The sequence below is a fragment of the Sturnus vulgaris genome, chromosome Z (assembly GCF_052056855.1).
Source record: "Sturnus vulgaris isolate bStuVul1 chromosome Z, bStuVul1.hap1, whole genome shotgun sequence".
NCBI classification, from domain to species: Eukaryota; Metazoa; Chordata; class Aves; order Passeriformes; family Sturnidae; genus Sturnus; species Sturnus vulgaris.
Window position 1 is genome coordinate 64,746,995 of NC_142283.1, and position 12,356 is coordinate 64,759,350.

Consider the following 12,356-nt stretch of genomic DNA (forward strand, 5'->3'; position numbering starts at 1 on the left):
TGCGAGGCAGTGGCTTAGTAGCCAGAGGCTACCAAGGGGCTGGGCCAGAGGCCCCAGCGGGTGGGGGGTGGAGCAGTGGCTGCACCACCTACCCAGAAGTTGCTCTGTTCCCTACTCTGAACATGCACTTCAGTTGTTTTGAGCCGTAAGTATGCACATCTGTTTCTATTAATGTTTTGATATTCTTGAAAATTTATGTATTTTTAAAATCTCAGTTCACAGAAGAATGTGTTAGTCAAACATCCATTCCCATTTTTGGATTGTAACTCTTCATATTCATGTTCTGAGTTCAAGAGAATTAGATAAAACAGTAGTTCTTAATTAAATAGTGAGGCAGCAGTAAAATGACGATTTACTCTTGAGAAAAAAGGTAAACAAAATAATCATTAGAAAGCCCAGTAAAAAAGCAGGCAAATTAGTCCAAGTTCACTACAATAATTAAATTTTTGTCAAATACTAAGAAAAAATTCCTGCAAAGCAGAAGAAAGACATAACAGATGAAATTGACACAATTTTGCTCAGATCCTTCTTCATAAATTCTCAGATTGCAAAATATGACATGTACACAAGAAGAGTACAAATAGTATTTTGGAATAAATACATCTAAGAAACAGTATGACTAAGAACAGATCGTCTTACAAAAACAATGCTTAATGATTTTTTGTCAGCTCTGTTTACAAATGTCATCCTTTGTTCACAGGATATATAAATTCCTTTAGTTATGCAAGGAGGCAAAAGTTGAGTATTTTTCCAGCCTTTCTATAGAAACACCATAAGACCACTGTATATTTTACTTTTGTTGTGCCAGGAGAGACAAGAGGCTGCAATTAACAGCTACCTGTACTAGCAATAAGCTTCTATTTGTGTGGGGTCAAGACTCGCGTGCAGTGAGAATATGCCTTGCTTCCTGTTACCAATATGCCAGACATTAACACAGAGCAGTAGAACAAAACTTCACTATCTTTGCAGCAGATTGATACAAGAGTATTAGCTTAAATTAGTATCCATTTCATCTGTTCACAAGAAGCTTTAATTTTAAATAATTTATGGTATATAAGCTGTATGTGTTATTTTCAAGTGACCTTTAGCAGGATATCTTATCTGACTATTTCAGAATAGCTACTAGCAAAAGATAAAGCTATTGAATAAATATTGGCAAATTGCCTCTTACAATCCTAAGGAGCATTTTTTTATTTAAAACACTGTTTTGTGTGACCACTGAGATATAAAATTGCACTGCTTGCTATACAAACTACTTCCCAAACATTGTGCTGTTAAATGTTTGGTATTTTGACATCTAGATAAGCAAAGCTAAAATCTTACAACCCAGTACATGAAACCCCTGTTATAACAAAGGTCTCTTACTCTAATTCATCAAGAGAGTGTTCAGAATTAAAATCTGATATTTCTTTGGGGTAGAAATTCAGTTGACTCATTATATTTTCTTGCAATAACAAGAAATAATGCTTTTGTAATAACCCTGACAATGTAAGGCTAAAGGATTTGGTACCATTCAACTGCAAAAAAACATCAGACCAAACCTTGCTTTCATGACCATTTCACAATGTGTGCACCACAGTTAATCTAAGGCTGCACAGAGCCTGGTCTCTGACATTTGTTCTGCCCAGCCTTTCAGTGTCATTTTAAAATGTGTGATACCTAGCCCAGTGTTAATACTCTAAGGTCTTTGTGTCTGCACAGATCTATTTAACTTGTCCATGAGACTTGCCTTGCCTAGCACAGCTGCAATCACAAGGCAACAAGGTTATTATCTCACTATTGATCTTAGCAATTATCTGGATGGATGGATGGATGATACTCCTTACCCTGTAGCTCTGGACTTAAGCGTCCATGTGCCTAAAGTTTCCTGAGCATCCAGACTGTCTGAGTGTTGGTTTGCACTGAACTGTGAATGGAGGGAGCCAGTCACCTCCTCACACAGGAAACTCAGAAACAAGGAACATCCCTCTAAAAGCAACAGACACAGCACTAACATAGGCTAGGGTTTCTGCTCAAGGGCCAGGACCTTGTAGGCTCCTATACTAGACTCCAGGCACAATGCCAAACAGAGGATCTCAGCAGTGAAGCAGCCTGTAATGCCATCTGTGCTGGTGAATGACTCCATGCAGCAATATAAACCACATAAACAATTTCCTTCTCTGTGTGTACTCCTGCACAAACTAGATTAATTATGACACCTCACTGTGTCTGGGCTCAGGCACCTGCACACATGAATATGCCCAGGTGTAGACAAGTACTTGAACAGCCAGTTCTCAAAGGAATCAGTGTAGTTACATAGATGCATATATGAAGATGCATAAGATATATGCGTATAACTGCATCACTTCTGATGAAGCTACACCACCTTGCAGCAGTGACAGGGCCAACTCCTCTCCTTTTCCTAAAGGTCTCTATCTGGAGGTGTTCTGCTTCTGCAAACACTAGAGAAAGAACGTAAGTACATTTCAACTTTCCTTAACTGTGCATGTGCAATGTATTTCCATCTCACAGCAAGGATGCATAATATATGACAGCTGAACAGCTCCTCATGTAAGGTCTAACAACCATTAGGGAGACAAGAAAGAAGTTAGGGAGATGAAATACTAATACAAGTAATGGACAACTAGATGAAAAGAAGCTCTGAACAAGCAAGAATTCAGTGTATTGAATAAGTTAGAAAACCAGAGGTAATTCTAACGTAATCTTTGTGTCTAGGAATAGTGTGCATGGGTACACCTACAAAAAGTCTGATCACATTTCAGATCTCATGAAGTTCTTAGCTCAATTCCATCCTGGAGAAAAATGTAACATCAATAAAGTGGATGATGTTTTGAATGTGCCCTACATAATCATGGGCTTCTTTAGGTTGGAAGGTACCTGTAAGATCATAGAGCCCAACTGTTAACCCAGTTCTTGGTGTTAACCAAGTTCACCACTTAACTATGTCCTCAAGAGCAATATCCACACATCTTTTAAACACCTCCAGGTTGGTGACTTCAACACTTCTCTGGGCAGCCTGGCCCAGTGCTTGGAGAATTTTTTCCTAATACCCAATCTAAACCCTCTCTGTCACAACGTAAGGCCATTTCCTCTTATCCTACCGCTTGTTACTTGGGAGAAGAAGCCAAATCCCACCTGGCCACAGTCTCCTTTCAGGCAGTTGTAGGAAGCAGTAAGGTCACCCTTGAGCCTCCTTTTATCTGGGATAAACACCCCCAGCTCCCTCAGCTGCTCCTCACAGCACTGGTGCTCCAGACCCTGCCCCAGCTCCGTTCCCTTCTCTGCACTCACTCCAGCCCCTCAGGGTCTTTCTTGCAGGGAGGGCCCAGAACTGGACACAGCACTCGAGGTGTGGCCTCAGCAGTGCCCAGCACAGGGGGACAATCCCTGCCCTGCTCCTGCTGGCCACACTATTGCTGATCCAGCCCAGGATGCCATTGGCCTTCTTGGCCACCTGGGCACACCCTGGCTCATGGTCAGTCACTGGCACCAGCACCCCAGCTCCTTTTCCACAGGGCAGCTTTCCTGCCACTCTGTCCCAAGGCTGTAGGGCTGCCTAGGGTAGTATGTCCAGAGGAGCTGGCTTTAATCATGGGGGGTGGTGCATCCCACACTCCCTCACCAGCCACACTATCATCTGAGAAATGCTCATTAGTCCTCGGCCTTAGCAAACATCATCTGGGCTTAGCTCCTCTTGATTTCTTCAGACTACTGTCTGTTCCCAGGAATTAGTACTGTCTAGTAAGTACCTGTTTCATTAAACTGACTTGGAAACTTATTTTTCTTGCCTGAAAAACAACCTAAGTGGAATAATATTTTTTGTTGTTGAACATTCAAAGAAAGTTACTGACTCAAACTGTGGCCACAGATAATTATTATGACTAAAGCCCACTCTCTTGTGACCCTATAAACAGCAGTCCAAAGTGAGACCTATTCTATGTGAACATGAAAATCTAAAATGTCTAAACTGTATATTGAGTATAAATCAATAAAAAATTTTTACACATTTTCTCAGTTTTAATTTTTTAATGGTTCACAGTGTTAGTTTGAAAGACAAAGTGCAAAAGGTCAGAAAGATTACAACTCACAATGCAAAACAAACCAAGTGCAAGAAGCTTTTATTCCAAAGCATGTGCAAAAGGCAGCCTTACTTTCTGGAATGCATTGAGCCCACTTCTAGCATTTTGCTTTTTCTGAGAAAATACTGGAGAAGAGAAGCAGAAAAATGAGGAGCAAAAAGCAGAATATCAATAGGGAAGGAAATAAAGGATAAAAAAGAAGGATATACTCACTCTCCAAAACCTAAGAATTGTTACAAGGATAACCTGCCACCTAGCAAGAACCTCCCCTTTCTAGTGATCCCTTAAAGGTTGCATTATTTTCACTTTTTACCTGTCTCAAACATGCAACTCAGAATATGCAGCTTTCATATGGCTGTTAAACAATTTCTATAAAGGCCCAAAATATCTCTGCATGTGTTTATTTTTATATATTGTGATATTAAAACAAACCCTGAGATTTAAGGGAAAAAACTGCTGTGATGGAATCAGAGAGTTCTGAACCCGGGGAGACAATAACATAGCTGTGAGTGAGAAGTCCAGAATCAACTGAAGCAGCAGAAAAAAGCACTGATCTAACCAAAGCTTTGTATTAATTTCAGAGTATGTCTTACCTAAATGCTCAAGGGCTTATAAGAGCAAATATATATGCATTTCATCTTGGAGCACTGTGGTTGAGAAAGTGATCCAACAAACATGAGAGAGGGAAATCAGTGTTTCTGGATAAGGAACATTTGAAGAAATTGTTTACCCATCCTTTCTGGGCAATGGGAGGAACATTGTTCTAAGTTATAGCAGCTTCCAAACTATAAAAAAAAAAAAAAAAAAGATCCTAAGTGCAAAACTTCACACAGTTTTCCCCAAAACAATGCAATAGCCACTGCACCCAGGGAAAGGCTCAGCCTCCTCATTCATGCTTACAATGGATTTTCCATTCTTTCACTCTTCTTCCTGCACGTCAAGGAAAGGCTTTCTAATCCTATTCACATTTGTCTCACATTTTCTATCCCCATAACTCCTGTATCTTTTTTACCCTGGAAGAAATCTGTTGTTGTGCAAACTACAACCCTGTGCAAACAAGACTAATGACATCAAGCCCCTAAGCGATGTAAAAATAGTTCAAAGTCTTAAAATTACCTTATCCCCCATATGTGTCACACTGAACACCCCCTTCTAATACAATTTACTTAGACTCTGCATCTTTTAAAATCTGTTATTTAGAAGACTATGTCATTAAGAGTTTTTCAATAATGGCCTCTTTCTTGTTAAAAAATTAGTGTGATCGAGTATTTTACTGCTTAATTACTGCTAAATAATTAATTTACTGCTGATTTGTGAAATGGAAACTACAACTAGATTTATGATTTAACAAAATCATAAAACAAATGACAAACGTTATATCCTTCATGCAGAAACACCTAATCCTAAATCAATTACTAGAGAATATCTGTGAAGATTTTATACTTAGTGTTTTTTCATTACCTCCCTGAAAAATAATTTCCTAACTCAGTGCTTATTCTAACACAAGATGTCATATTTAGTTGATTTTTTTTCAGTTCAAAATATCAAAATCTCAACTGGGAAATGCAGTTTTAAATTGAAACAAATTAGAAGCACAGGAACAAGAAGATAAGAAGTAATCCTTCAGTAAGCAGTTTTTAAAAGCAGGAAACAAACAGGAGAAACAAAACCAGCACAAAATGCTGAGAACTATTAAAAACATGGGAAAGGAAAGGAAGCAACATAGTAAGCATAACACATTTTCCAAAATGCAGCTAACATAGCAAATATACTCTCATTAAAGACAAGAAACTATAAGCCAAACCATTAATTCAAGAGTCAGGATACAAAAAGACAACTACTGAAATCTAGAAAATATTTGTAAAACAAGAGGAACATGATATATAAAACCAGATAAAAAAACAATCAAGGGAAGTAAGAAGAGGAAAGGATTTCTGCTTCATGTAACTGAAGGAAGGATTCAGCAGATTCTGATTCTGTGCAAGTTCGCCCATGTTTCCCATCAAAGCTGAGCCTTGCGAACTGGTCATGTGGGGAGAAAGAGATGTGCTGCTTGTACTGCTGGATGCTCCTGCAGCAAATATCAGTTTGTTTTAGCAGGCTGATACAGGACAACTAAGAAAAAATAACAAAAGCTATTTCTTTTGCCCCACTACTGGCATGTCTGGTAAAAAAACAAAACAAAAAACCAAACCAACTAAAACCTCAAACATCCACACTGAAACTGAACTCTGACGTGCACACACACAGTGTAAAAAATTACTTCACAGCTATTTGAAGGAAGAGGGTGCTCCCATCCGAATTAACTGAGATCAGCCACGTTAGAACATACGAATGGCTATGAGCAGCAGAGCCAAGGGATATCTCACAGGAGGATTTTACCATGGAGTTTTCTCATACTACTGAGCTTTGGCCAGCCTGAACATGTCCAGTGTTATGTATGATTGTCCTGGCACATCTGGTTGAAAAGGAGATAAGACGCTTGACTGGCTTTTGTGTTCGTCCGTACTGTGTTCTGGCAGGCTCTCAGAAACAAGAAATTCCCTTGTTTTAACTGAATTTTTAAGGTATGGATTGAACAGTGCTTTGTCACTGAAATCTTCCAGCTTTAAAACTTCTTCATCATAATTTTCTTCATTTTTAACTGGATTCTGTTGGGATCCACACAAATCATTTGCAACCATTTCTATGGGTTGGACTTCCTTCGCTGGTATCAAAGCTGAATGCATTTGACTTCTGGTAAATTGCTCAGCAAGTATATAAGGCATGGATGGAGAAAAACATTTAGCAACTTCATTCTCTTCATTACACAGTATCTTTTCATCTCCGTTAGTTATGTCTTTTGTATTAATATCAGTACATTCAGAAACATGGTTTTCATAATTTATTAGTAGTGATCCTTCCTGACTTTCTTCAGGAAAACAATATTCTAAAACACTTATGTCTTCAGGGTTTACAGTTTTAGTCTGAGATGACACTCTCTTCAAAAATGAATTATTCTGTCAGTACAAAGAGATAAATTGGAGAGTTATAAAGGGATAGATAATGTATCAGTTCATTTTTTAAAAAATAAATTATTGCTATTTGAGCTCTGTTTAACTTGTAATTTCAGACTTGCACTAGTAAAGAGTTCACATGCATTTCAGACAGGATGCAGTTACATGTGAATGAGTACTAAAAAAGACAATGTTATTCTGTCCATTTGCTAAACACTTTTGTATTAGGTTTCCTGTGCTTAATGGAAGAATGAGTTTCAGTGAAAGCTCAGAATCAAGTTTGGATTGGGTCCATATTTTCTAGTTTAACCAGACATTTTTGAGAAAAAGTTTAAACCCCATTATCCACAAATGAGTTTCTGTGTAAACCTGATCAAATCTACTCTGTTCAAATAAACATCAAAACTTGAAAAGGAATAAATAGTCAAAAAATAAAAAGACAGAACTGTTAATACAACCATATACCAAATCTTACTATATGTTGCAATACGTTTTTTGTGGAGAAGAAAGGGAGTATGCAGATGTGGAAACCTGATTTAATACACTCAATGGCCTATGCAAATTTACTTTACTAAATTAACCATGTACACCAACCACTTTGTCACTTCAAAACATTATTTCTCAATATCCTAAAATATTTAATATACTTTATGAAGATCCATCTTTTCTATTGTTTTGGAATACTACAAAGAGCATTTTGTAGAGAGCAAAGAGCAGTTTAAAAGAATGAAACTCAATAAAGAGTGGGGGGGAGGGGGTTTGATTCATAAAATGACTGCCAGAAAAGGATTTCTTTTCACTCCATTTGATCCCTTCTTTAATGTATGAAATTCCAACTATTACCATAGCAAGAGGCCATTCCACTGCAAGGCTCTCTTCAGGATTTGGTATATCAGGCCAGCAAACCTTTTTAAACCTATAATTGAGGAAGGAATTTTAGCCAAATTATGAAAGAAATAGATTATTAAAAATAAAATTAACAAATCACCAGAAATTCCAAATACTGCTAAAGTATCAAACTTTCATAAAGGAAGTCTTTTCTATATCAACACAATGCTTTGCAATAAAACTGTTTTCCCATACATTGATTTTAATTACAAAAAATCTCAACAAGATCTCTTGGATTACAGAGACATTGCAGAAAAACTGTTCATTCACAAAAGTAATTTTTTATTATATTATATTACTCAATTAAATAGTATATGGAATAAGAGTATGCCAGAATAAGACAGTATCCAAATTTTGCTGTGATAATTTTTCAGGGTGTTTCTTCAGTGAAAAGCCACCTCGGTGACCTTTGCTCAAGGGAAGTGTCCCTATCTACACTGAATTCCTAAATTAACAGCAGATGAATGCTGCTCAGTCATTGAATCACTCATTGACACTAGGTAGAAAAGTAAGGGAATGAAACCCAGCCCTTAGCTTGACTTTTCACATGGCAATTTGATCTACACAGGAATATAAACATTCTACTGCATCTCAAAGTACTCTTCAGAATCAAAAAATAATTCTTACTAGTGTAAAAATTCAGTATATTCAACACAGATGAAGGTGTAAAAGGGATGGAAATTATTGCTTCAGTTGTACTTATTACCTGATGCTTCACTTGATAACAGAATTGGTTCCAATAGCTGAGAATGTCCCAAAATAGTTCAGATTTTTAATCTTTTCATCAGCCAAACAACCCAGTCAGTTTTCTTGTGAAAGAAAAGCATATTTAATAAACTTTAAAAAAACCTCACTGTCATCTTTGGAATGTTACTGGAACCCCATGCTTAGAGAAAAAAAATTAAAATCTGTCAGGGGACATCCATGACAGCAGATGAAAGAATTATGAATCATGTGCAGATACAGGTCCATACTCAAGGATCAAGTATCCAAATGTTTTCACAAAATGCAATTTCTAGGTTTTTTCCTTATTCCTTTGCAGCTCAAGGGAGGCATCACAAACTAGTAAGAGTCATATTGTTATAGGTAAGATAAGCAATAGGGACTATGTGAAATATGTCCTAGAACCATCCTAACATATTAGAAGTGTCTAGAAAGCTTTATTTCTTGGCATTATTAATTTTTCAGAAACTGACTTTAAGTTTGCTCCCCTCACTTAAATGACCTTGGAACTGCAAGTGGCATGTATGTAGCATTTTACATAAACTGATGTAGGTGATATGTAAACCTGTTTCTCTCATTTATTATGTTTCAATTTACTAAACTTCCTGAAACTAATACTTATTTTTGGACTATAGCACATAAACTGCAGTCAATGTATAACCTGCATAATATTTATTTGTTACTTCAATTGCTTGTTTTCCATTTTGACATTGGTTTTGAACACAAGAAATGCATTTATAAAATAAATAAAAATTCCCATTTTACAAGTTAATTTTAAGCGATTGCATTCAGTTTTAGACAGTAGCAAATATACTCACGCATGTTTTTTCAAAACACATGTTATCCAAAGGCCTATCAGACACAACACACTTATCCCAACAGGTATAGCAATAAAAAAGAAATCTTCTTTATCTTTAGAGAAAAACAAAGAAATAAAAACCAAAACACCAGTCAGTCCACATTGTCATTTCTTCAGTTATTCCTTTAAGACAGCTAATTTTTAATATCCATGTCACTTAATTAGCACAATTCTAAAAAGCTCTGTCAAAACTAGCCAAAATTATTCAGAATACTGTAGAATACCCATCCTATGATGAGTCAAAAGATCAGTATTTGGAATCCAACAAGCCACCATTACTGAGCCAGAAAACCAGGTCATGATGAGACTTTGCAGGATGTTTTAGGAACAGGTTTACCGCATTTTTAAAGTTCCTTTCAAATCACAAAAAAAAAAAGTTACTCTGAATGAAACACTGCTCAGATTTCTGAGCTAGTTTCCAAGTACCAGATTACTGGAGGCATTTAGGAATGTGCTGAGAACATTCTTCCAGAAGTTGAAAGGAGGAAATGTCTGAGCTTCTGATCTGATGCCGTTATACCAACCTCCCCATCAAATCTGGCTAAAACACATAGCAAGAGATAGGAAGAGAGGATACATACTCACTGGCCACAATCTCTGCACTCATTTATCAGTTAAGCTTCTATACCAGATTAGGTGCAACACAATGTGTGGTTATTGTAAATCTCTCAGGTGGAAAACTCTACTTTTTAATGAACTGTTAAGCATCCCATCCCATAGCCGGTAGCATACACATTGCTGCTTCCACAGCCACAGTACTCCACAGCTTTACTGACAAGTAAATAAAGAATTTTAGGGTTGACTTCTAATTCTGAGGGGTTTTTTTAGTCTGTGAGACTGACAGTGAAATTAAATTAAATTCAACTACTGTCACAAATTCTTCCTTGTTTTGTTCAACACTACTTAAAAAACAAATAGAAGTTAACAAATGCCTAAGCAACAATGTCCTGTATTTCTTACTTCCCAAACAACCTGGATTATTACTTACCAAATTTCAAAGTCTTGAAGGTTTTTTGATCTCCAACGGTTCCACCAGCTCTGTTGCTTGCCATGATCTGAACAGTATATTGTGTATTAGCCTGCAAGGACTTCAGTCTGTATTGCAGAACGTCAGAGTTCACTGTTTCATCTTTTGAGGAGAAGATTTATGTCAGTAAACACACAAAAGTAATGTTGTATCAGGGAACTGTTCATTTATTTAGCAACTTCTACAATAACCCATCACAAACTATTTTAAAGGTAACTTAAAATACAAAGCAACCTTACCAGTCCTTTAAAAGACAAAACCTAAATTACTAAGCAATATTTATCAGTACTGCTGAAAAGTTTGAGGAAAAAACCTGAACCATTACATACTTATTTTAAAAATAAATACAAATAATTTTGCTAATATTAAAGATAGGTGAATTATAATCTTGTGCAGTTTATCACTGAGAACAGTGCTTTGAGAACTTTATTTCCTAGTATATATTTCCTCATAGATATTTGCAAAATAGTTGGCTCTGAAATTAAGAACTTCGAGCTACTTTCTGTAGCTTGTGAAATTCAACTATATTTCTACTACACGCAGTTAGACATGAATCATCCAAAAGAATGTAATCTATCAGCACTGGGATACCAGCCCAAAGTACAGAAAAGCCAAAATTAACAAGAATTTTTTCCCAAGTTTCAAAATGCTTTTATGAATAGAACCAAATATTTCCAACACATTCTTCAGTATTGATATTAATGTAATGTACTTCATCTTTAATTTTTTTTAAGCAGGGCATGTATCCTATCATCCTCTATCTACTACATACCAAACACTAAGTACCAAATGCGTCTTCATATAAGAAATTACAGTCACTAAAACATTTTCTGGTGCATAAAATCAAAGGCAACTCATTTCCTCTGTCAGTTCTATTAAGAAACACCCGGGAAATAGTTATGATGCAGTATGTCCTAAGTTAAAATAAACTGAGTTTCTCTTAAGTCAAGAGTGGGAAAGTGAAGTTCTAGTGTTAAAAGGCCATCAGGGAAGTCACCGTGGTACACACTCCCATGTTCTATTATTACCAAGAACACATGACATCTAAGAAGCCTCAAAAAACATCAGTACAGCACGTTTTGTCATTTAAATTCAACTCTCTTATGTTGGTATTTACAACTAATTTTCTAAAGAATCTGAAGTCCTAAAAAGGACACAGCCTGCCTCACATTACAAGTAATATGGAGAAATACTGCTCTGTAACATGAGGCTCATGGATCACCCTGCACAAAGCAGTCAGCATCAAATTACTCAGAAAATAACACAGTAGGAAAAACTGTGTGCAGATGGCTAAATCTGACAGAAATAATCAGCTCTTTCACATTTAAAAATTACCAGGAATACTCTTGCCCTGGGTCTGAACTGGATATCCGTAAGAAACAAGCATCACAAGATTTTTAAGTCTGCAAACTTTGCAAAAGAGATTGTGTTAGGTGCCTGATAACAATGATGTCTAAAAAAAGGGAGGAAAGAAACAATTCTGGAGCACTGAATGATCCAACAGCTTTCTTCATAAACGATATAGAAAGAAAAGTTTAGATCACCCAAACACTTTTGAAAAAAAGCACAAGCACACATCTGGCAAGCACAGAAAATCAAACACATCTGAAGAAACTGCTCTAAAACGATGGCCAAAGGGACTACTTCTTGGCAGCTTATGTTACTTCCAAAGTTGCTTTTAAAAGAAAATTGACAGTAAAAATATTTTAACAGAAAATTACCACCATACTTTTCCAGAAGCTGGAGGCATATCCATCCAAGCATATCCATGAAACTTATAAATT

General features: G+C 36.6%; 1 protein-coding gene across 3 annotated transcripts in view; it reads right to left on the reverse strand.

The window, feature by feature from the left end:
- Nucleotides 1–4,006: 4,006 nt before the first annotated feature.
- The window catches only part of LOC106859625 (interleukin-31 receptor subunit alpha), a 59,261-nt gene continuing 50,911 nt past the window's right edge, over nt 4,007–12,356 (reverse strand). For all 3 annotated transcript variants that reach the window (XM_088156767.1, XM_014887042.2, XM_088156766.1), the window contains 4 exons: nt 10,534–10,674; nt 9,505–9,598; nt 7,919–7,991; nt 4,007–7,078 (listed from right to left, as the gene is read on the reverse strand). In XM_088156767.1, the coding sequence (XP_088012893.1) occupies nt 6,479–7,078; nt 7,919–7,991; nt 9,505–9,598; nt 10,534–10,674 (908 nt within the window). In that variant the 3' untranslated portion in view covers nt 4,007–6,478. The remainder of the gene's footprint in view (nt 7,079–7,918; nt 7,992–9,504; nt 9,599–10,533; nt 10,675–12,356) is intronic.